General features: G+C 33.0%; 1 protein-coding gene across 1 annotated transcript in view; it reads right to left on the bottom strand.

Annotated features, from left to right (window-relative positions):
* The window catches only part of LOC130674126 (protein dachsous), a 191,408-nt gene that overhangs the window by 3,899 nt on the left and 160,354 nt on the right, over positions 1–27,155 (bottom strand). Inside the window, exons 4-15 of the mRNA XM_057479383.1 lie at positions 23,955–24,118; positions 22,408–22,812; positions 21,373–21,781; positions 18,528–18,806; positions 17,526–18,416; positions 17,100–17,450; positions 14,757–15,083; positions 13,205–13,664; positions 10,061–10,952; positions 8,394–8,679; positions 3,699–3,995; positions 215–671 (exon numbers count right to left, since the gene is read on the bottom strand). Of these exons, the coding sequence (XP_057335366.1) occupies positions 215–671; positions 3,699–3,995; positions 8,394–8,679; positions 10,061–10,952; positions 13,205–13,664; positions 14,757–15,083; positions 17,100–17,450; positions 17,526–18,416; positions 18,528–18,806; positions 21,373–21,781; positions 22,408–22,812; positions 23,955–24,118 (5,218 nt within the window). The remainder of the gene's footprint in view (positions 1–214; positions 672–3,698; positions 3,996–8,393; positions 8,680–10,060; positions 10,953–13,204; positions 13,665–14,756; positions 15,084–17,099; positions 17,451–17,525; positions 18,417–18,527; positions 18,807–21,372; positions 21,782–22,407; positions 22,813–23,954; positions 24,119–27,155) is intronic.

The raw sequence follows: 27,155 nt of genomic DNA on the forward strand, positions 1-27,155 counted from the left end.
CTAAACTTGCATTGATTTGAATTTTTAAAATTACGTCAAAGTCAAGTTATTTTTTTGATCCGGGAAAGTCGGGAAACCAACAAAACGTCTTACAAAAATTATAAATAAACGTTAATTATAATACCTACTATCCAAGAAACTGTCAATTTATCCCTACTAATTTCATTAGCAAAGAAAATAAATCACCAGTAAAATAATAAAATAATCAACTTACCGATCTTTGAATTCACGATCAAGATTTTTGCTGATAATCAACCGTCCTCTTGATGTTTCGAATACATCACTGCCCTCTTGAGAAACAATAGTACCATCTAGTAGACCAAGATCCGCGAGCTTAAGAAGACTAGTACCACGTGCTGCATTTTCATTGACATTTATTTTGAACTCCCGATTAGATGACGCATTTCGTAGGCCACTTAGTCGGACAATTACCGTGCAAGTTGACGACAGAGCTGGTTTACCAGAGTCGCGTGCTACGATTATCAGTTCAATCTCTTTGGGCAGTGGCCTTAGTAACGCAGTTCTATTGGCAGTGATCACTCCAGTCTCGGAATTTATACTGAATCCTTTGACAGGGTTCAATAAATGGTAATGTACGACATTGTTTTCCTGCAGCAGATCATCGTCTGTAGCATTGACTGTCAATAATTCACGTACTTCGCCTCGTCCTTCTGCGAAAGAAAAATATTCAAGTTTTACTTTAAGTTATGACGATTTTTTTTTTTTTTATTGGAATCGAAATCAAGATTTCGGGAGTTTAAGATTAGTGACATATTTATATGGATAGATAAATATGAGAATAAGTATAAAAGAGGCTGTAAATAATATGGGAGAAAAAATAATGTTGGGAATAAATTTAAGTTTATTTGTAATTTATTTAAATTTTTTTAAGAGTGAGAAAGTGTAAGCAGAGAATGATCATATGCGTTTAAAATAGTCAGATAACTCGGTATTAACGGGCCACAATCTTCAGAAAAGAATGAACATGTAGAGAAAAGGATGGAGAGTTAGCTTAAAATATAAAGCAAAGCTTGAGGACAAAGATAGCCGCGGGAATTAATTTTTAAAAATAAAAATCATATTGTACACAATATATGTAGATGATAGTATCTTTTTTTTAAGGTAACGAACCAGGTTTTTTTTAAGGCTTAGTAATTTTAATAGACTTTAAGAGGGGCCACAAAGATGATCGGCTGAAAAAAGATGATTTTTGGGAATTGTTTTAACGAAAACTACGGCATGGAATGTTTTAATGTTTTGATGACATATTTGTGGAAATATAATGAATACAAGATGAAATTTTGGGATCAAAAATTACATTTTTGATTCGATCGAAAAACTGGAGGTTCATGGTACGTAGAAACATTTATAAAAGAAGCTACAATTCAAATCAAATCGATCGGATGATTTGTCTTCGAGTTATAGATGCAGCAATTTTGAAAAATGTATTTTTGAGAACCGATAAGCTGCTCTTCAGATGGCGGTAACTCAAAAAACTATTCGAGATATGCATTAGAAATTGTAGTATGTTATTTTTGAAAGTATAGACTCTCGAAATATGCAAAAAAAAAAATGAATTGCGTTTCAAAATTTTACACTAGTCCCCCTTAAGAAAAAGATGTAGGAGAGGCCGCAACTATTGGGTGTAAAAAATACTTATTTATTATGAATATTTCATCTATATTGTGATTATATTTTTGGGGGTAATAATAAGTACTCGGGGTAATATGGGGCACGTAAATAAATTCAAGGAAAAAGGATTTTGTTTTAAAATATGATAAATATGAGTGAAATGAAAATTTGTACCGTATTTCAAGTCAGAAAAAAAATTTTATAATTTTTTCGCGGTATTTTTTTGTGCCTCGGATGTTTTTCTTTTTCTATAAATTTTTGTAAAATGACGAAAATTATTCGAAATATATAAAACGGAATTGTATAATGATTTTTATGTTCATATGTTTACATGAACAAGGCAAAGATCAGAAAATATAATTGGATGATAAATTATAAACGTACTTCCTGACTTCCTGTTTTCTATTTTACATCTATTCTCTTTCCTTTCATTTTCACCAGAAATTTCAAGGCAAGCAGTGAAGACATTCTCGTAGAAATGGTATGTTTTACAAAAAAAAAACAAAGTATAATTAAAAAGCTCGAGAGTCCTAGAAAATCGCAATCGATTCGAAATAATCTTCGAAAAAAGGTGATAGGAAAATCAAGATCAAAAAGTCATTTTGATGGTGGCTCAAAAAATTTGCGAGCGAGCCTTGATGGTCTAATAGCAGGCAGTGATCACTTCTGCCTCTCACCATGCCCAATTTTGTCAGAGTTGGCCGAGTTTGACAATTCAAATGTACATACACCAAGAAAGTGGAGATATTTACGAAACGATTTTAAATTTATCAAAGTCTTCAGTTTTCTTTAAAACAAACCAATTAATGAAAGACAGTACAGAAAAGGACGATATTATTTTCATTTAAAATTACTTGAAATTTTTCTGTACGAAGAGTAGACTACATTATTAACGCAAGATTATAAGTCACTCTGAGAATTGAAGTCATTGAATGTCGGAGCAGAGACACATATGACGATAATATGTATCAGTTATGAACTATAAGACTTCTGAAATTTGTATCTTACCAGGGACACCGCAAAGGGATGTGCGCCATCTCGTGGCAAGCACCGAACTACTTCCACCGCGACTGTCTAACTCTGGTGACTTCCCCCTCTTTCATATGTTTCATTTCACTCAGACAATGTTTTTTCCTCACTCTAAGCGACTTTTTTTCGCCGTTATAGTATAATTCGTTTTCGCGTTAAAAGAATAATGGAGATAAACTGCCGTGTCTCTAGATTGATCGTAAAAATTGCGGCAAAAATGTTCACCATTGTAATTATATTATTTAAGCCTTCAGAAAATTCTCACAAAACCCCCCACAATTTAAAAAAATGTTGGAAAATCCAAAATTGCACACCTCAATCGCTCATTTTATTTTTAATCATTACTTTTATTTATTTATTTTTTTTAATTATGAATTTTTATTCAACTTTTAAATTATTACTTTGATATTTTCATTTCTTAATTCCAGTTTAATTTTTTTTTTTATTTAAATTTTTTCTAAATATCCCGCATTTTGTTGTAAATGTCGTTTTTTTTTTTCAATCCTACTATTTTACGCTAGCAAACGCTTTCGCGCTTGAGGTGTGCAAAAAAATTTTTGAATTAAGTAATTTAGTAATTCATCATTAAAAAAATTAGTTTTTAAGACTGGCGTGAATTGAATAACTTCCGTCATAAAAAATAAAAACCTCAAGTATTTAAAATATTTTTTTTTCTTTAAAAAATTTACCATTTATTTAATAACCTTTCGCTTTAGCAAATTCGCGATGTCAATTCGCATTTGCACCCAAGACCATTTAAAAAAAAAAAAATTAAACTCGAGTAACATCATATCACCATCAGGACAATGAGAGTTGTTTATATTTACTAAAAACCTGTTTTTAAAACGTTCATTTATTTCACGGCATCGCCGTTACGTCTGTCGGATGCTTCTCGAAAATTTAAACGTTTTTTTATTTGTCAAATTTTTCACCCTCTTCATTCTCACCACAAGTTCAAAATAAATAAAAACAAAGAACTAAATGCTGCCATATCAAACCCAACAATACATAAATGAATAAATAAATGAATAAATTACCTGATAAAGTTGCAATATAAGCAGCTTGTTGAAACTTGGGCTGATTATCATTGACATCAACAATTCTAACAGTAAGATCAGTGATTGCTTCATGTATTCCATCGCTGGCAATCACCTGGATCGTGTATTCATCAGAATCTTCAGCGTCCAATGACTCAGTTAATGTGACCTTGCCTCCATAACGATCAATGCTGAATGGAGTTGGATGATTTACGTTACCAAATCGATAGGTCAATGCTGGTGAACTATCGACGTCATTTGCTGTTATTGTTGTCAGGACTGTACCCACTGCGGTACCTAAATAAATAAATAAATAAAAGATTTATTAATTATAGACATTAAATTATTTTATTAATATAAATATTATTTTAAAAAGTGATTGAATCTCTGACAAGAGTATTAAAAAAAATAATAAGTATGTGCATGTAGGGCCATACTTAAAATGCATTGGATCCTGGCTATCGAACCGTTTCATCTGCGGACGACTCGACCTCGTTCAAATAGCAACTCGACCCTTTACTTTGGGTATATATGTATGTGTATATGTATATGTATGTATGGATATGGGTATGTACGTACGTATAACTGAGCGCATCAGTTAAAAGAATAAAAAAGGTAATAAAAGAGATATGAAAAAAAATATAGGAAAAGATTGAAACGAGTGAGCGAGCAAGGGAATAAAAGTTACGAGAAAGAGAACCTGGAAAGTAATTTCCGCACCACTCCCTGGGTATCTGTTACGTGCCTTCCGTTAAATGCTTCTCATCTTAATATCGCGTGATACTAATTTTCGTGGTTTATTTTTAATTACCTAAATTAATGAATTATTTAATGGAGAGCAAGTGTTGGGAGTAAAATTGCTAACTTTTATATTTTTAATTTATTTCAAATTACTTTTTATTTTATTTTTTTTACGGTATTACTCTGTAAAAAATCGGGAGTGATTTCGGGTTTTATTTAAATTAGAATTCGATCCGTCATCCGGAGTTCCGGAGTCTGGGAAAAAATCACTTCGCTTACGAAGTAAATGGGGAGTTTTTTTTCCAGCGTGATTTTGAAGTGAACTGGATTTTATTTAACGTCAGCACTCCCGTTATGAGCATTTTGCTTACTGGACACTATTCAAATTACAGGATGTCGCTGTAGTGCAAGCGAGACACTAAAAAAGACGGGAGTACTGAAGGGTTAATTTCAATTCGGAGTTTTACGATAAAAATAAACTCCCTTTTGGTGTTAATTTCACTTCAAGGGGATTGAATAAATTGACATTCACTCCAGATTTACTCCGCGTTCACTTCGAAAATTTTGTACAATGTAACAATAGTAATAATTTTGTTGTTTGTTAATTTTATGTTGATTTAATAATAGATCGATACTGGGGTAAATTTACTTTGAAGTTCACGAATCGAATCTAGTTCACAGTAATTAAATTTTTTTTTTTTTGTAATGAAAATGATGATCCTGAAGTTAACAGACCATCAACAGTTTTCGGAGTTTTTTTCAACAAATCGATAAAATAAAAAAAATAGGCACATGTAGAAAATCAAAAAAACTATAGGTGCAAATTTAAAAAAATTTTTTTTTTTTATAAATTATTGTCTTGAAAAAAATCCTAAAATTATTAAACGTCAGCTAACTTCAGTATCATCAAAAACTTTAATTTATTTGATCAATAAAATTAAATATACTATAATTTTCCAAGTGTTCTAAAATGGGCATACTAGTTTAAAAAAATTAATAAATTCGTTGTTTTGAAATTTCATGTGGGAAAAAAAATTTAGTAACCGTTAACTTATTAAATAAATTTAATTGCCCACTTAGTGAGTAAAAAATCTATATTACGTTGTAATTATAGTTAGATAAATCAATAAAAAAATATAAATTGTATTTATTTAGATTAAAAATGCGAAAACGGTTAATATGGTTTTTGCTCGAATTATTTCCGCGATAAGAAATAATATAAAATATTTATAAATTTATTAAGTGAAAAGTATTGACTAGGAATAAATATAAAATAGAGTACCTGTAACGGGATTTAATCGGTAATTGATTTTAATTAGTTGAGCGAATCAAAAGATTTTAATTACTTAAGCGCGGATACAGTATTTGTTGCAGAAGCTTAACTTGCCCCGCCCTGATGTTTAATAGCTGTTGAACTTGTTCTTCGTGACTTTCAAGCATGGCACAACTACATACTCATATATATATATATATTTATATGTAGACAGTACGTGCAATGAGAGCAGAAGATTAAATCGCGTGTATTGGGATCGCAGGATCGGTGAATCCCTTTTCAATGATCCAATCGCTTGATATCGATACACCTTATTTCTTTCACAAGTGTATCAATATTATATAGATACGCATTATTACGTTTTAAGAGGTGGGTCTAATAAAAATAAATTTTAAAAAAGAATAACAATAAACACTTAAAGTTTCAAGTTATTCACGACATTAATGGTTAAATAAATTTATGCTGACATTTAAAGGTTTTTTTTTAATTTTTCTTAACACTTTTGAAGCTTTAGAGATTTATTAATGTCAGAATGAATAGTGAAATAGAATTTAAATTATTTTTATGTGGCAAATTATAAAAATTGACCACTTGAGAAAAAATAATTTCATTGAATTTTATTAATAAAATTCTCATTAAAAAGTGACGATAAAATTTAATAAATTTTTATAAAAATGACGAAATTTTGTAAACTATTTTTTTTTTTTTGCTAGCGAACTAGAATTTAAAAAAAATTTAATTAAAGAATTTTATCCGTGCGAGTAAATAAATTTATACGCAATCAGGAAAAAAATTATAAAAGTTTCATATATGTGCGAAATTTTAATTTAACGATTTTGAAAAAAAAAATTCTACACTTTAAAACACGACAAAATGATGAACTTTTTTTGAATGTTTTGTAAACTTTTGAAAATTCAAAGGAAATACCAATAAATGACTTGATACTATGAAAATATACTCAAAAAAAAAGTTCAGATATAGTTAAAAATTAGATTTTTTTGACCTATTTTACCTTAATAAAAAAAATAATAAAATTTATCACTTTTAATGGAAAGTCAAAAATTGTTTTCTTCTTTGATTTTTCAGAATTTTGAAAATCGTTTAAGATCATTCTCAGCCAGTGCCCCCCCCCCCTTTTTTTTTAAATATTCAATGACCTGGAACTGTCACAACAGTATGAAAATTTTCTTAATTAATTTAAAAAAAAATTGAAGTATAAATTGAAAAAAGGACAACGCCATTACAATTTCACTGAGACATAGACTTTTAAAAAAATTATTTATAGTTGCTATCAATTAGGAGTAAAACAAAATTTGATATATAAATTTCAGCTCAAAAAATTTGAAATTTTAAACCATAGTGTTGACACGAAGATTTTACTGAAATTTTCTTTCCAAATTTCGTTTAACTCCTAATTGATATCAACTGTAAATACTTTTTTTAAAAATCTATGTCTAACTTTTCTTGATTAATTATCAAAATTTTAATAGTCATTACAATTCAAAGTTATTGAATATTTTTAAAAAATAGGGGAAGGGGGACACTGTCTAAGAATGGCCGTCGTTGTGTCAAGTTTTGAAGTTAGATGTAAAAGTCAACGCTTTTTCAACAATTTTTACACGAGAGTGTATTTAGTTAATTTATTAATTATTAATTGAAGAATTAAAATGCAAAGAAATTAAATTCTATAATACATAGACACAATAGTTAACTAAAATAAAATGAACTTGTTATACGTCAAAGAAACAATAAATCCAAATAATGAATACCGACAACGACAATGACAATGACAATACAATTGACAAGTGTATTTCTATTTAAATGAAAACATCACGTTTAGTTTTATTAAAAATAAAAGTTGTTAAAAATAAAAAGGATATGAAAACTTATAGCCGTTAAAGTTATGCAGATTGTTCTTGCACAGACGGACTTTAATGTTCACATAAATCCTTTAGCACTTAACTCTTTACACTTGGTAACGTCTTTTAGTTTTATTATTCACTTATTTTTTTTATTTAAACTAGCTGGACATGACGTGGGCGAACTCTTGTACGTAAACATATCTATCTCTATATACATAGACATACATAGATATCTATGAGTACACATAGTATGTATATGGCTGTAATTATATATATCATAACATATCAAGGTAATGTATGACTTGATACCCATGTCGAATCATTAACAGTCCATAGAATTTCAAACTTCCGTTAAATAAACGGATTTAACCGCAAAAGCTTCAGCAGAATGCAGGAAAATGAGTTCATATTTTTAGATTAATCTAAACTCTATAGAAGGTATTTATAATTTTGTTTGAGGTATGATGTAGATCATGACTCAATCATTATTGTTATTAAGAAATAATGAGTTTGAACGGTACTTTAAGAATGAGAAGAAGATGTTTTATGTGTGTATATATATATATGAAAATATAAAATATGAGATGAATGAAAACGTGAGGTGTGAGGTCTTGATGCGTGGGGTCTGTAACCGTTTTATTCAAATCCCAACACTTGGATTATTTACAAGAAGATTATTATTGTAGACATTGAATAACACTTGTAATGTTATTACAATAATATTGTATATAAATATATAAAGACGGGTATTTGAGTGTTGTAAAGTGATTGATTAATAAATGTAACCTGACTGATATGAATATGAGAAAGACGACTTACCTTCAGGAACGGAAATCACGTTGTGGCCGGGAAACGTGGGCTGATTGTCGTTTATGTCGATGACGCGTACGCTAAGCGCCGTTGTTCCGGTGAGCTGAGGGTTGCCCTGGTCAGTGGCTATTATTGTGAGTCGATATTTCTCACGGATTTCCCGGTCCAGGACGATGTTGGTACGCACTATTCCGCTGTATGGCGGACTTATTGTGAAGGCGTTGTCGGGGTTCCCGTCTACTATATGGTACAGGATTTTACCGTTTGTATCTTGGTCGGCATCACTTGCTGATAGCTGGAAATGTTGATGGTTAATTAGAAAATTATATTAAAAGTAATTAATGAGAGTCTTGATAAAAATTTAGTGGAAAATTGATTGATAAGAGTTTTGATAAAAATTATTAATAAAATTGATTAATAAGAGTTTTGATAGAAATTTTCAATAAAAATAATGAATAGAAGTCTTAATAAAAATTCAAAATGGAATTAATTATTAAAAGTATTAATAAAAATTTTCAATTCAAATAATTAAGAAAAGGCTAGAGAAAAAATTCTAATAATAATAATTAATAAACATTCCTAATTAAATTAAGTGATGCGAATCTTGATAAAAATTCTTAATAAAATTGATTACAAAGAGTCGTACGAAAATTCCCGATAGAAATAGTTAAGAAGAGTCTTCATAAATAATATTTGATAGTAAATTTTATAAAAAAATTTTTTCATGATACCAGCATCGAAACTTAAAGTTTCAGTGTCTCTATAGCCACCCTGATAGCACGAGTTGATCGTCAAAAAGTTGGTATTCATTAGTTTGGGGCCAACTTGATGACAACACTAGCTTTTGCAACTTTTGGCTCTTTTTCTGAGAAAGTTGGCGCCAGTGAAGAGCCGCAATTCGAAGGCAGGTTTCTGAGAAAATTGAAGGCAACTTTCCGTCAACTTATGAATTGCCCACTTTTGGCCACCAACTTTCTCAGGAAGTGTCTGTCAACTTTGGAAATACAGACTTTTGCGGCCAACGGCGTCTAGTTGTGGCTGTTAGTTTGACGCCAGTTTTTCGCCAACTTGGCTATCAGGGCAGTCGAAAGAAGCTAATTTCAAGCCGATGATGCAAACAACTGCTAGCGAATTCGTAATTCACAAATACTTGCATACAGCGAGCAGAAACATGCGTCTTCCCAAGGGAAGGAACACAATTGTTTCTGCCCGGTGTCAGTTATATTTAATGTTCATTTGCAGCCTTATTACTCTCGTTTGTTTACTTGTCACTTCAGTTTACTCATTTCATTTTTTAAATGACAGTTTTAATTAACCAAATAAAATTAATAGAATGAGTGAAAATAATATTTTTGTCTTATTTACTATTTAATAAGTGACTGTAAATCGCAGATTTCTCATTCTCTAACAGTTCTACGCATCATCGGCTTGAAATGAACTTGTTTCTTACTGGCTGCTGACACTGGAACTTGAAGTTCCGATGCAGATACTCATTAAAAATATCGTGTGTGATTCAGGATGAAACACGATGTCAAACTGGGGGTAATGTCAGCCATTTTCACCCTCGTCTGAAGTCGTCTTGTTTCATCCCTTGTCACACAATATACTAATCATTTTAATTAATTAATTTATTTATTTGTAATAGAGAACTTTAATAAAGAGAAATTAAAACTTACCTTAACAACAAAATTTCCTTTAGCATTTCCCTCTAGTACAGTAGCTGAATATTGAGTCTGTGTAAAAATGGGCGCATTGTCATTAACATCAGTAATGTGGACAGTTAATTTAGCATAAGCTTCCAAAGGTTCTGTCCCTGTAGTTTTGGCAACCAGAGTCAAAATCCTCATCGACTGGCCTCTATTCTCGTTCTTCCAAAATTCTTTTCCTTCTTCATCGGCATCAATCCACATCTCAGCGTCCAATTTCGCAGGATCATTAATTTTAACCATCCCAGTATCAGGATCAATAACAAAAGTATCGAAATCATTTCCCGAGGCGATAGAATACACGACATGCTGTCGTCTGCCATCAGTACGAACCGCCGTCACCTGCAAAATTTCCTTTCCACTCGCCGAATTTTCTTGTACATCAACTTCGTAAGAGTAATTTTGGAATTTAAGCATCGAAGTTACGTCATCCGGGTCTCCGATCCGTAGTTCAATCAAACCGCGGCTGCTTTTTGAAGGCGTGCCTTTGTCCCGCGCAATTATTTCTAAATGGTAAGTTTTCCCATAGTCTTGAGTCAGCGATGCAGTTGCCGTCAAAACGCCCGAGTTCTGATGAATTCGGAACTTGGACTTTTCGTTGTCGTTTAAAAACGCGTAAGTTATTTCTCCATTTAATCCAGCGTCTGGATCTTTAGCCTTTACTTGGATTATTGTGTGCCCGGGCTGGGTTGTTACAGGGACGGTTGCTTTAAATGGCGTCTCAGTGAACACAGGTGCATTGTCATTAATGTCAGTTAAATTTATCTCGATAGGTATTGATGTGCTTTTAGCGTCATAACTACCACTATCTGTAGCTATCACCATGAAATTGAAGGTGCTTTGACATTCACGATCCAGCGGGCTGCATTAAAAAAGTAAATAATGGTTAATAATGCGGATAAAAAAGTATCGGAGTGAAGGATAATGGAATTAATAATATTAAAATATATATTTATGGGTGTAGATTTTTAATTGACGTTTAGGATTTAAGATAAATAGTAGTGAGGCAATGGGTCTGCTTTGTTTTGGGTTAAAAATGTATTACTGGAGATGTATTTGTGTGTTATGTGACGTTAACAATGACAACGGGTTGTTTGAATCACTGGGTGAGGTTTGAATTGGGTTGGTTGGTTGGTGCATGCGTGCGTGCGTGAATTCGACTCGAGTATGAGATTGTAAGCTGGAGAGAGGAAAGTGGAGACTGGTTTAGTTTGCTCGGTAGAGAACGATGTCGGATTTCGTTTTTGCATATCGGAGGATTTTTTGCCGGGTGAAATAATGCATTGAAATGCCATGTGGTGTCACGGTGAAATGACACACGGTTGTCGCGTTACTGAAATAATGGCCGGCGTGAGTTGGTGGATCTTTTTGTTGTGTCGGTTTATGGGTGGGTTCATTATTTCTTGGATATTTATTTTATTTTTAATTAAGAAAATAAATTTAAAATAAAAATGGAAATGATTTTTTTTTTGTTGTTTAATTTTATTTTTTGATGAACGATCAAAGAGGGGCACAATGGGTCTCAGGAAAAATTTTCAAATGTGAATTGTTTTTGATCATTTTTTTTTTCTTAATGAGTTTTTCGTAATGAAATGACAGATAAAAAAAGTTGTGAGTAAAAACGAGCCGAAAAAAATTTACTTTATTTGCTTGAATAATTATGGATTTTTTAATTATCAAATAATATTTTTAATTAAATTGTGTGCGCGATAATTTGAATGTCAACAGAAAAATATTTTATGAAAATTGAATTCATTAATAAAAAATAATTTGACTAAATTGAAAAAATTTAATTTAATTATTTGAATAAAAATTTTTGTAATTGATTTCAAATTTTTAAATAATTTTGAGTGACCCAAATTACCCTGTGATCTCCATTTTACCCCTTTGTATATTTTCATAAAAAAACTTTCAGTCCATTTTATTTCTTGTAATTTTAATTTTGTCCCCTTCCCTTTTCCCAATAATTTTAAAAATTTTTTATGGAATGAAATTTTAAAATTTCTAAAAATTAAAATCTTAAAAAAATATACAAGACATAAATTGACCCTAAAAATGTACCGGAAGTTAAATAAATAATTCTGATAAAATAATTAAACAAAAACCATTAAATCTCTAATCAATAAAATTAAAAAAAAAAGTGATCAATTAAAATAAAAAAAATTCCACATAATTTAGCCTCCTCCATGCCATCAAAAATCACTCATCATTAAATATCTCAAAAGTAATGATATCTCCCGAGCATATAAGCGCGAAGGATAATCATAATCGTATAAAACTTTAGACAAAACTTAGCTTGGATTATAACTCGGACGTCTAATTAATTATGATGATACTGATAAGACTATGAAACTAAAAGACGTACTCTTAGATCTCCGGATCTGAGGATCTCAGCATCTCAGTCTTAGCCAATACAACTTAGCATCTTACATATTAACCGCCTCGACCTTGTATAACTTATTCACCTCTATACTGACAACTATCCACACCAACATTCTCAAATACAAGTACAAGAACCGAAGGAAACCAACACAAGAAGCTCAACATTAAACCCTCAACTCCTTTTTCTCGGTCAATGTCTTTTATATTACTTGGCATAAGACGTGATACGATGCGAATGACTGGAATTTACTTAAAATCTTTTCAACTATACCATATATATAAACATATATACACATATAATTATTTATAAGAGCCTGTTTAAATAAATAAAATAATTAAATCATTAAATAAAATCTTTTTTTTAATATCAAAGGCTACAAACTCTAGACAAGACTTAAGTACTCAGTACGCTTTGTTTTTTTTTATATTTTTTTAAATTTTATGGCCTCATATCTTGCTCATTTCCTACTACCGTCGTTCATACCATGAAATAAATGCCATAGCTCATCAGCAGGTTTAATACTTTACCCAACACTTTTAAATATTATTTTTATGTTGATCCTAATCATGTAAGGTAATAAAGGTCGACGCAATTAACACAAGGATTAAATTTGCTGAACAACTTGAGGCAACTTTTACACATAAGGTAATTTTTTTTTTTTTGTTTTGGTTTAATTATTGTGTTTAGTTTTACTTTTTTTGTGTGTAAAAAAAAATAATATAATTACTTACCCGGCTGTTGTGATGACTCCGGTGAAATTATCGACTCGAAATAGCCAGGAAGTTTCCTCGGCGATTACGTAGGTTATTTTTCCGTTCACGCCTTGGTCTGGATCGGTCGCACGTACGCTGAGAACCGAAGAATCTGGAGCCGTGTCTTCGGATATTGTGGCGACGTATTTGTCTGCTACGTAGTGTGGATACGTGTTTGTGTATTGGTACTGAGGGTTCTGGGGGTTGAAGTTGTAGTCTTTCGAGGGGTGACGGTATTGGTCGCGGAGGAAAACGGGCGGATTGTCGTTGACGTCGATTACTATTACGGTTATATTGCAGTGAGTTTCTAAACTAGGGCGGCCTTTGTCTTTGGCTGATATCGCGAGGTTGTAACGCGCTACTGATTCGCGGTCGAGGTTGAAAGCTGATAAGTGACCGGTTACTGGATCTAGTTTGAATTTTCCCCCGATGTTGCCGCCTGTAATTGAATTTTTGTAATTAGTTTTATTGGAAGTTTACTCTTAAATATTTATGATTCTATGGGATTTATGAGAAAATTTATGAGGAACTTTTTTGTTAAGAATTTAATTTCTGAAAGAAATGTCCTGAGTCATTTATTTCGTACTTTTTTAGTTTAGTCACAATTTTAATTTGAAGTTTTTGGAAAATTGTACGATTTTCGATTATTTAAATTTGATATTATTTTTGAAAATTTATGACAGTTTAATTATAGAGTTTACATAAAAATTGATAAGGACTTTTTTATAGAAAATTTAATTTCCTACAAAATTGTACTCGACTATTTTTGTCGTATATTCAATAGTTTAATGAGAATTTGAATTTTAAGTTAAGGTAGTAGTCTGGTAACTCGCGTCGTTTTTCATGTTTTTTTAGGGACTTTTTTTTGAAAGGAACAAATAAAAAGTTTTGCATTTTTACTGTTTTTATTTACATCTTGAGGTAACAAAAAAAATTTTTTGAGGAAATTAAATAATTTATTATTATTGTCGCTTGAAGTTGACGACTCAAAAAAAAAGCGCGTGGATGGCCCGGATGATATTGACTCTTGAGGACATCCGAAATTAAAAATTCTTGATTAGTCTCAATCTATAGACATGTCATTCTCGTCGGAACTAGGATTATTAAATTTTATCGAAAAAAAACAAAATGGCGCACTTTGAAAAAAAAGTCATTTTTTTTCGCATAAAAAGGGTTGTAAAATGGAAAGTTAGGGGTGAAAAAAATTAATCCTAGTTCCGACGAGAACTACAAGTGTGTAGAATAACTAGTTTAAGTTTCAGACCAGTAGGTTGAATAGAAAAAAAGTTACGACCCGGGCCGACCGTAGAAACGTTGTTTTGAGATAAACGCGTTTAAAGTTTCAGTAATTTTTGGCGCGCAACTATGAGGCGCTCTCGAAAACTCGTAACTCTGTTCCTATTTCGAATTTCAGTTTGAAATTTTCAGTTTATTCTCAATTGTACTTTCGAATTAAGCAAAAAAATTTTTCGATTTTTTCAATTCGAGCTACCAGACACCTTAAAAAAAAATAAATAATTTAATAACTTACCAATAATGCTGTAACTAATTTCGCCATTAACACCTTCATCGATGTCCATCGCAGCAACTGTGTGAATGATAGCCGCATCTTGATTCTCTGGAACCGCGAGTGTGTAACAAGAACCGGGACGGAATTCCGGTGCATTGTCATTCTCATCTTGGACAGTTATTTCCAAAGTCGTGAGGTCCAACAGTTTTGTAGACTTGGCAAGAATCGGTATATGGTAGCGTTGATTTTTTTCACGATCTAATGGAGCAGCCAGTGTCACTACCCCCGTTGACGATATTGTAAATTTGTCATCGGCAATTCCCGCGGGAATGTTAAAAGTTACATTGACTGCAAATTTAAAAATATAATATAAATAAAGTTTATTTATCGGCATAAAGGATTTGAAGGCCAAGGACTTTGAGTTAAAAGAATAAAAAAAAAGAGATGTTACGATTAATATGGCCTTATCGTAAATAACGATAATACTGGGTTACAATGCGGCCGAAATCCGATCTCGACGGGTAGTGTCGTCGAAGTAACATTGTATATAATGTATATTGAATGTCCTTTAACCACCACAAATATATTATTCTTTTATGTATACATATATACAAACATATATACATAGGAATGGGAATCGGAATTGGAATGGGTTTGGTGGTTAAACTTGAAAGCCGAATTTAAATTTAAACTTAAATCCAATTCAAGTTTACCATACATACATTTGTATAAAAGAACAGTATTTTTTATTTTTTTTTCGTGTAGGCTGAATGTATTTTTAAACGGAGATTTTATATAAAAGTTTATATAAAATTAACCATTAAAATTACATTTGAATTTTTTATTTTCGATAAATTTAACAGATTAACATTTAATTAGAATTTTAAGTTTTTATCAAAAAGAATCCACGGTTTAAATTTTAATTAGAACATTTATGGGCACTCACTGAATCATGCTGCCATCTAACGGAATAACCTTTTTTTTTTTTAATAACATAACCGCAGTAAATTTTATCGTTCTGTTTGAAAAATTATTAATTTTAAATTACAGTAGAAAATTTAAACTGTAAAACTTTTTAGAAAATTCTCACGGGTCATTTTGATAAAAATTTTTGTTTTTTTTTACTTTTAACTTTTAAAAATGTAAGAATGATCGCGATGTCTTCTCGTCAATTTCGTAAAAATGTTCCGGAAACATTCAAAATTCTTGAACGACGTTTCAATATTTAAATTTCGGACTGAAATTTTCAGCGTAGTCATGATTTCGTAAATATAAACTATAGCCGCCACGAGAAAGAAGAAATTTTTAACAAAAAATCTGTATTTTGATTATTTTTTATATTTTCAAAATTTGTGAGCGACCTCTTGAAAATTTTTTATCGCGCTGATTTTTGGGGAGAGACTCGAAAAAAAATAGTCGGTTTTTTTAGGTCACCTTAACAGACAGTAAAAATTATTAAAAAATTTACGGTAATTTAAAAATGAATTTTTCTCAGTACCCACTGTAAAAAATCACCGGGGGTAAGTCTAAGCGGTGTAGGTGTTAAAATCGGCGGTGTTAAATTTCAACACTGAAAGCGGTGTGAAAATAACGCCGCCGCCGATGTAAATATTCTGTACCGGTGTTAAAAAAATTCCCCGGTGTTAAAATAACGCCGCCACCGGTGTAAATATTTTAGACCGGTGTTAAAATATTTTACTTACTAACACCGCCGAATTACGCCTCCTATACCGGAGTAATTTCATTTTAACACCGGGCGGAGTTAAAATGAGTCAATTTTCAACACCGCTCTTTTTACAGCGCAGGAATATTTAAAAAAAATAAATAAATTTAAATATTAAGATAGGTCTGATATTTAAATAAAATATTTAAGAAAAGGGAACAAGAATTCATGAATATAATATTTATAGTAGGTAATGGACAGACAATAGTATTAGTGTTTAATAGATTCAATTTTAAAATTCCTCAGTACGTAGTTTAGCGTGTTGTTGATTTTTAACGCGGTTAAAACAAAGCTTTTAGTTGCATCCGTACTAAAGTATGTACGTGGAAACGTTCTGGTTCAGGTATGAGGATATAGAGACCATCCCCACCAGCAGTACCAATACCAGTACTAGTACCAGCACCAATACCAGTACCTGTATCAAGTATCATTCTGAGATTCCCCATCAGCATCAGCATCACCATCACCATTAGCATCTTACACCACCACTATTACAATCTCCAGTGATTTGCCTATTATATATATGCGTATCGGTCTTACCCGATGATATACGCGGCCATTGTTCGCGTATCCCGGTATATATTTTCCATCAGCTTCTGTCTTTATATTACAATAAACAAAATAAAAATAAGTAAGCTCACCTTGTTCACTTAGAGTTGATCCGACGACGTTAATAATAAATCCCCCGACGATTAAATTTTCCGAAACCGTCACCACGGGATTGGGTAACAGCAGTCTCGGTGGTCCGCTGGTCTGTCCCACGGCGATGGCGACAGTCAAATTCATAATGGCACGTCTTGGCGGAGATCCGTGATCATTTGCAGCGATTTGTAAGACAGTATCACGTACTATCGGTTTCATTAGAGTCAGAATACCTGAATCGTAGCCTAGAGAAAAACGTGAGTCTTCATTTCCTGAAGTTATTACGTAAGATACACGTCCATTGTTGTCTGTATCTTTGTCGACAGCAATAACTCTCACGATATTTGTTCCTAAATTTATAAATTTTAATTATTAAATTAATACTGTTAGTAATTTAAATCATCGGGACAAAAAAATATTATTACCTGGTAATAAATCAGTCGTAACAGTTATTTTATTGATTTCAGGTGCTACGAATGCTGGATCATTATCATTCTGGTCCAATACAATAATTTTAGCGGTGACTGTCGACGAAAGACGGTCAGCAAGTGGGGCGCGATCAGTGGCACGTAAAAATAACGTGTACTCGGTTTTTTCTTCGCGATCCAACGGCTTAATGAGACTCAGTGCGCCAGTTAATGAATCAACTGCGAAACTTCCTGAGACAGGAAACTCACTAACTAAATCATAACGTAGATCTCCATTCATACCACTGTCTAAATCAGTGGCAGTAAGATTATAAATAGTAGTTCCGATAGTTGCGGCTTCGGAGACTCGGATGTAAATGGGATCTAGTGGCCAACGCGGCGCATTGTCATTCGCGTCATCAATTATTATTTTAACTGACACTGCGATACTCTGCGGGTTTCCTATCGACGTGGTATCAAGAGCGCGAATCTTAAGATGGTACTCGCTCACATTTTCGCGGTCCAGGGAATGGGCCACCACCAGCTGCCCGGAACTCCGGTCTACATCAAAAGCGGGAGTGGTTGTCACTGGCGCTAAAGAGTCCAGGGTATAGGCAACACGTCCTGCAGGCCCGGCTCCAGATACTGAACCAATTGACTGGCCTATGGTCGCGTCTTCTCTCACATGGAATGTTAAGCTGCTGCTAGTAAATGTGGGCCGGTTATCTGCCAGGGCGAGAACTTCAACGCGCAATGCGCGGATGCTGTGCCGCGGAGGACGTCCAGCATCACTCGCTTTCACTGACACGCGGTACACGTCGCGTTCCTCATGATCGAGAACTGACTTGGTCCGGATCATTCCGGTTATCGGGTCTATTGTAAAAACGTTGTAACCATCGGAATCACGATCTGTAAATATTCATTTTGTTTCTCGTTTAATTTTTATTCTCAACGAACCGATAAATTATAAAATGGCTTGACAAATACCAGGGAAATTTTTATACTAAACTAATTAATTACCTTTTAAAATACTGTAAGTAATAGTCGCATTCTCTCCCAAATCAGAATCCAAAGCTCTCACACGTGCGACTTCAGTACCAGGTGGCTGTTCTTCCCTCACGCTAACAACATCCCCCTGCGGATCGACTATTTCTGGCGAGTTATCGTTGACATCCAGCACAGTTACTCTCAGCGGAACTCTAGCAGCTCGTGACGGCGTTCCTTGGTCTCTGGCTTCCAGTACCAGTTCATGAACACTTTTGGTCTCACGGTCCAAAGGCTCACGTGTTATTATTTCCCCTGAATAATAAATAAATAATTCAAATAATTCAGATTTACATTAATTTCCTAATCACGTTCAGTGTAAGCATTTATTCCGTATTCCTAACAGCATATCGATGAATAAAACTAACAAACAAACCAAAAGAAATTTATTTTTTAACAATGACTCGTGTTTCTTGTCAATGTCTAACACAGTATCATTGAATCTTTGTCTTCTCTTCTCAACTCAACTCAACTCAGCTCAGCTCGTTTGGATATTTTTAATGCAAGAGTACTGGCAGCGTTAGATAGCCAGCGCTGGATGTCCAAGAAAATCCAGCACAGGCAGTTGTGAACAACGCGGATGATATCTCGGTGTCGCGTGCCAATCAAAGAGACACCGGGAACACCTTATGCATGAAAGACACGCGTTAAAAGTGTCTAGTTCACTTCTTTCTTTATACTCTATACCTTCTTTCAATCGTTGTTCAGTTTTGTAAAACGTATGAGGAATTTATGGTGAGAACATTCCTCATTCTCTTTCAATTAAACTGTCGGCTGAGATCAATAATCAAATATATAATGATAATAATAACATTAATAATAAAAAGATTGATCGGATATCAATTATTTTTTGATCAGCGATAGGACACTTGGTGATGATGTCGATTGAACGGTTGATTGTCGATTTAGCTTCGGGCGAACAATACTTTTGAGAGGTTTTACGAGTGTGTGAGTGAGGGATGTACGTGTGTTGATGTTTAATACGTTTATAGATTGACGTAAAGAGTAAGAGCGTAAATTATATGCGTGTGTGCTAGTGGCTATTTAGAAAATTAATAGTCTTTTGCAAGTATTTCCACCAGCCGCGAGGTTCTTGATCGGTATTTATATATATATACATATATATATGCAGGCTTTAATTCTTGCTCGGTTTAAAAAATATTTTTATTCGTTATTTAAGTTTTATTTAGTGTCTCATTCTTGAGGATATTAATGTGAGGTAAAAGAAGAATGAGTGAAAGAGATGAAGATGAGGATGAGGAAGGAGTAACGCCCGTTGCGTGTGTTCTTCATACACACGCTTCAAAACGAATTCCGATCGCGTCGTTAAACCCGTCCGGCTGCCAAGTAGAGGTTGAGGATGAGGATGAGGTTGAGAATGGGATGAGGCCGAGGTAGGGGGTGGCGGAGTGGTGGGATTCGTGTTGAAAAAAGAATGAGGAGAATGAAATGTAAAATGAGATAAAAAAGGATAGTGAAGAATGAGGATGAAGCAAACGTTGGAATATAATGGATATCGGATTATTGCTCGGGCTCATCCGCGTGCGACGAATCGCCTTGAGATTACTTCCGCGCACGCGTGTGAGTCACGTGGACCTGGAGATCCTGGATTAATTCGTATGGTATCAGATGTTAACGAAATACAGACGTTTTTTATTTGATTCATTGAGAAGTGGATGAGATAATATTTGTCTACTTGAGATCAATGACTTTGGCAAACACTTGGCTCGAGGGCTTTGTGAATAGAAAGTTTTGTTTTTAAGTGAACTAGTTTTTTTGAGGTGTCATGAGGGTGGCTGAGTTTTGATATTTCAAGCGGCGAAACTGTTGGCTTGAGAGACATTGACAAGTACCTTTTTTGTTGATGATTTCATGTACTACACTGGATTCGTTATTTTTGTTGCATAGAACTATGGTCATAATTTTGAATTAAGGGGGACCACTAGTGGACCGCCTGAAAAAACGATTTTTGGGAATTTTTTTAAAGAAAACTACTGCATGGAATGTTTTAATGTTTTAAGGATACATCTGTGCATATATAATGAACACAAGATTAAATTTTAGGACCAAAAAATTCAAAATTCAGCGAATTATTCACAATCTCCCGCTCAAAAAAAAAGTCCCTACTACAGTGATAGCGATCTTCACGGTGCCGGAAATCAAAAAAACCAAAAAGTTTATTAAACTAGAAAAGTATACCATGACCCTCAGGCTGAGAAAAAAAAATGAAATTTAACAAAACGGCGGAGTTTTAAAAAAAAATTTCAAATTTTGCGCGAAAATTTGATGATTTTTGGCCTGGAAAAATTACATTTTTGATTCAATCAAAAAACTGGAGGTTCATGGTACGTAGAAACTGCAATCGAATCAAATCGATCGGATGATTTGTCTTCAAGTTATAGACACTGCTATTTTGAAAAATTTATTTTCGAGTACCGATAAGCGGCTGTAACTCAAAAAAACTATTCGAGATATGCTCTAGAAATTGTAGTATGTTATTTTTGAAGGTATAGACTATCGAAATATGAAAAAAGAAATTTTGATTTTTTCAAAAGTTCACACTAGTGGTCCCGCTTAAAGTTTAAAAAACAATTACGATATTTCACAGTTGGATATTAATTTTAAAAAAATTCTAGCCGCTTAATTTATTGGGTTTACGTAAAAATTGATTGAGAGCTTTTTTGTAGAGGATTCAATTTCCTACAAAATTGTAAAGGTTTATTTTTATCGTATCTTTGATAATTAACCCAGAATTTAACGTTTAATTAAAAAATATTTTCTGAATCTTAAATATTCCCTTAAAATTAATTGATTGACTCACCGGTATCAGGATCAATAGCAAAGCTGCTGTTATGCTGCACAACCGTGTATCTCAACAAAGCATTTCTTCCCAAATCCGGATCAACAGCACTGATACTCCCCACAACAGTTCCCGATGGCAAATTTTCCAGCAGCTCAAAAGTGTAAAAATCCTTAACGAAATGCGGACTGTTGTCGTTGTCATCCAGTACAGTAATTAATACCATCGAGCTGGCAGTTGCTGCCGGGCTGCCATTATCCGTAGCCAAGACCGTCAATGAGTAATGATCAGTAGTCTCACGATCCAGGGATTGTTTCAAGTAAATCCACCCGGTATTCGGACTTATGCGGAACAAAGTTGATCCCTTCAAGCGGTAACTTATCCTCGCATTATTCCCGGTATCTAAATCCAGCGCTGTCACTTGCAAGACCTAAACAATAAATGAATTTAAAAAGTGCCCATGGTATTTAATACCTAGAGAAATCAAAGTCTATTGGACTCTAACGGGTTTATGTTTAAGTTCACAGGTATAAGTTAAGTAAGTGAGTACGTAAGTAAGATTTCCTGGTTGTCCTGGATGAAATTACGCATCTTAGGTTCTCTTAGTATCAGTGGAAGTTGAAAGATATATGGGAATAAAGTACAACATGTAGAAAGAAAGTAAGTAAGTAAGTAAGTAAGTGAGTAAAGAGACGAGTTTAACTTATGGTTGTTTAAACTTGACTTGGTTCCAACATCTCTAAGTCACTGAATACTTTTGTAAATGTCTTAAGACTTACTGGATACTTTACTTTAATACTTATTATACTTATACTCGTACATTTAACTCAGTATATATATAATATATATAAATATATGTGGTGGTTTGTTTTTATTGGTACGGAGTATGTACTGAGAGAGAGAGTAAGTTGCCGCGCCTATTATACAAGGCCGTTTTATAAATAAAAGCTGGTGTATAAGCGATAAACAAATGGTATAGAAGTATATATATATAAATGTATATGTGCACATGTATATGAAAGAGTATGACGGGCGTGTAATGAAGATTTTTCTCACCTGAGAATCGAGTTTGGCGCCTTCGGGAATCTCAACGTGATACTCATTCCTTTCGAACACCGGGGGGTTGTCATTCACGTCCTGGACCTCGACGCTGAGCGTAATGTTGGCTGAAAGACCGGCACCATCTACTGCGCTTATCATTAAATTGTGCCGCTGTTGGGTCTCGTAGTCCAGCCGACGGGACAGATAGAGCTCGCCGGTATGGGTGTCGATCCCGAATAGATCATTGCTATTCTGACCGAGTTGATAGCGCACTGGTGCTGATGGCGTTGTATCGGGATCTGTCGCGTGGGCAATGTACAATGCCGTACGCAGTGGGTGTGACTCGGGTACTGATATACGGACGTTTGTGCTTGGGAAAGTTGGTGGGTTGTCATTTACGTCCTCCACTGTTAGTTCCACCTGTAACCCATTGCATTATTATTATTTTATTGTATTATAATTATCTATTATTAGATATTTTTTTATTGTTACAGTCGGAGCATCTATATGAGACTATCGTTTCGCATGGAAATAAAAATTAAATTATTTTTACTAAATTTGAAAAAGTTACGATCCGAAAAGTAAACTCGAAACGGTAAAAAAAACAGAACTTTTAGAGAACTCGAAGTAAAAATTACAAAATCCCATCCAGGGGCTGCCGGAGTTGAACGACAGGGCCCTACTTGGCCCAGCACTGGGGAACCTAACTTTGGCTCATCTATATTGGCCCATGCTTGGCTCAAGATTGGGTACTCAGTCCTGGCCGTTACAATGATTACCCGGGCTTGGGTCAAGACTGGGTGCCCCTGCCTTTGCCGTCCAATGGCAACCCAGACTTGGGCCAAGGTAGGATTACCCAAGATTGGCTATACCTATGGTTTAATAAGTAGATCATATAAATGTATCAGTTCGACATTAGTAGGTTCGTCCAGTAGCTATCGTTCGGACCCAGCAATCAAAAGGATGACAGTTCGCGTCCGGAGCCCAGCAGAATTTCCACTAAGTTTTTTTCACATCATTTACCTCCTTTAGATAATTTAAATGTTAATGATCATAAATTCATCAATGCATGGGCAAGGTCTAGCAACAAAGTCAGGACCAGGACTGGCAACGAAGCATGGGCCAGGTTTGACAACCAGGACAGGCCCAATGTTATCATTCCAGAGTTTTACCTAAAGCTGGGCCAAGGCTGGCTTACAAGCTTGGGCCAAGGTTCTACATACTTAGACCAAACCTGGGCCCATCGTACTTTCCTGTCTGGGATGGATTGTGATTTTTTATCTGAGATAGAAAATTTTTAATTATGATTTTAATTATTATTTAATTTTGAACTGCATTTTTCTCCATGCGTCTTTTGTATAGACCAGGTATCGCGATAGTTCGAGAGAGAAACTACTAGTCTTATAACGAGGTCCTACTGTATTATTACTGAAGAAAAGAAACAATTAAATTAAAAATATCAAAGTAAAGTCGATATATCGATTTAAAGTAATTAAATATACTGTATTCATTTAATTACAATCAGTGATTAGAAAAAAAGTGTAAAAAAAACAATTAATTACCTGACAATACCCGATACCAATATTATTCCGAATCCCAACACTTAGTACATATTTATCACGTGTCTCACGATCGAATGGTATTCGAGTTCTGAGTACTCCCGACGAAGGATCAATGGAGAATTCATTTTCACCGGTAGCGAGAAAAAATCTGCTCGGTCGTTTACCTGTAACACAAAAATAACCAAATAAATAATTAACATAAATATATACAATGGATTAAAATTCTTGCAGACTAGTCTCAAAAAAAAACAATAAATAAAATTAAAAAAAAAAAAGATAAAATAAAAACAGGACAAGAAAAAAAAATTGAAGATTAATCGCTTGTATCGGTCAGTTTAATTCGACTAATTAAAAAGCAAGCAGCTAATTTGTAGCAAACCATACTTCTTTCTCACATATATCTGTATACATATATATATGAATCGCTTTAATAATACACACTCTTAACTTTCCTCACACGTATTAACAAGTCCAGTCATCCAGTATCCAGTCTTACAGTCACCCAGTCTTCAGTCTTGATCCCTACTTAAAACTCCCTGTCGAATATTCACGGTTTTTGTGACGGTTCTACAGCAAACGCGATTACTTTTTAATTTTACTTGTATTGGTTTGTAAAAATCAACGATTACAACTTTATAGTTCGTAGCCTCTCACTCCCTACATTATTTTTTATTTTAATCGCCTTCGCTTTTATTAACTATTTAATAAAGTACTTATAACTAAACAATACAATAGCTTTATGTAATTCTTATATATATAAAACTCGTACATATATAAAACAATACAACAACAACAACAACAACAAACAACAACGTAACTGGCAACTGAGTTATGTTAATTGACCGTGGAATATTCATGGGGATCGGGAACTCTCTACTTGGTAATTCCTGAAAAAATTTCACTGCTTAATCGAGCTCGAGTCAGTCCTGAGAGCTCTTGCAAGTCGTGTTTACTCTTTTTAATAAAAAAAAAAAATAATTTAACATAAAATATGAAGATTGTTTAGTGAATGACTTAGCGGCAAATTAAATTAAATCGATTGTTAATTTATAATTTTGATAAAATATTATTTTTAGTTTAAATTTAAAATAGATTGATACAAATTAATCAAAAGCAATTAGTATTAAATTTATTTGTGAATTGATAAATATTTATGAATTAATATGAATACATATATTGAAACAGATTAATACTTATCAAGATTTTAAATTAATACATTTTTATTTTTTTGAGTTTTAAAAATTATTTACTTATTTTAGTCATGAGACTTTGAATTATTTTATTTATAATTAAATCCAAGTTATTTATTTTATTTTTTTTATTTGTAATTTAAAAAACAATTTTTTTTTGGTTGAAAATTTTCAATTTTTACGGGAAAATGAAACGAATTAACCAATGAGGTAAAATGATCATACCCAAAATATTATAAGTGGCCAACTTTCCTCATTTTCTTCTTATCGAAAGTAATAATGATTTTAACAAAAGTTAATTATTCACGATACTGGAGTTACCAGACGTATAATAATTTTTGGATTTTTTTTAGACGATAAACCATAAAAAAAAAAAAAATATTTGAAAAAATTGCACCTGTAGTTTTTAAAATTTTCTACATGTACATATTTTTATTTTATTAACTTCCCGCTAAGAAAATTGTAAATTTTCAAAAATTCGGGAAGTTATTGGTTTCGGTCCGATTTACGAAAATCGAATTTCCATCAGATGTCGACGTTTCGAGGTCCTAGGAAGCTATCCTGACTAATTTCACGATGATGTCCGAGTGTATGTATGTGTGTACGTACGTACGTACGTATGTATGTATGTAAATATTCATAACTCTTGAACGGATGAACCGATTTTGATCGTTGAGGTGTCATTCGACGCGGCTTGTTAATGTCTTGAGGCCGTAGAAATTTGAACTTAATCGGTAGGGTGCGTTCAGAGATATTTCAAAAATAAAATTTTTTCAAAAATGTTTTATTTGGATAACTTCTAATTTGCTCGATTGATTGATTCCAAAATCTAATCAGCTCTAAAACTCTATAAGCCGCGTCGAATGCCACCTCAACCATCAAAATCGGTTCATTCGTTCAAGAGAAACCGTTGACGAAAGAATTCAAAAAAAATTTTTTCCTTGTTTTTTTTGAAATTTCCCAAAAACGGCTGAGTAAATCAATTTCAAAATTCGACCAGCTTTAGAACTTGATAAAACGCGTCGATTGCCACCTCAACCATCAAAATCGGTTGATTCGTTCGCGAGATATCGTGGAAGAAAGAAATGCTAAAAAATGGTTTTTTACAAAACAATGGCATACAAAAGTATTTGCGAGCTCGAAGAGCTCGAAAATATATTCACAATAATGTTTTCGAGCTCAGCGAGCTCGAAAACAGCGGGAAGTTTTGGGGCTGGCCCGCAGGGTCAACTGACAGACCGATTTTTTTTTTGCAATTGATTCGTTGAGAAACAAAAATTCAAAAATTTTTAAATGTCTGCTAACTTCAGGATCATAATTATTTATGATACTGAAGTTAGCAGACAGTAAAAAATTTTTGGATTTATTTTTTGACAATTCGATTTAAAGAAGAAAAAAAAAGTAAAATATGCACATGTAGAAAATTAAAAAAACTATGGGTGCAATTTTTAAAAATATTTTTTTTTTGTAAATTATCGTTTTGAAAAAAGTCCAAAAATTAATAGACGTATATTGAAGTTAGTCGACGTCTAATAATTTTTGAATTTAAAAAAAAATGATAAATTGTAAAAAAAGAAATATTTGAAAAATTGCACCTATAGTTTTTTCAATTTTCTACATGTGCATATTTTTAGTTTTTATTTTATTTGCAATTGACTTGTTGAAAATAAAATCCGAAAATTGTTAATTGTCTGCTAATTTTGAGATCATTAACTATTTATGAATAATTAAATTTAATTCTGATATTTTTAGTCGTGACCTTTAAGAACAAAAAATTTAAGTATTTAGTATTTTTAAACTATGCTACAAAATGAATATAAACTCTAGTTTCGTCGTTAAAAAAATAGATGGAATGAGCAGCATAAAAACGGTGATATCAATGAAAAAAATAGAATACGTCATACTATGACGTGATAATAATTAAGCGTAGCTGTAAAGTAACAGTTTATTTACCTCGTATCTCATAAACATAACAACTATTTTTGTCCAGTTAATTATCGTAAGTTAAAAT

The sequence above is a fragment of the Microplitis mediator genome, chromosome 9, assembly GCF_029852145.1.
Source record: "Microplitis mediator isolate UGA2020A chromosome 9, iyMicMedi2.1, whole genome shotgun sequence".
NCBI classification, from domain to species: Eukaryota; Metazoa; Arthropoda; class Insecta; order Hymenoptera; family Braconidae; genus Microplitis; species Microplitis mediator.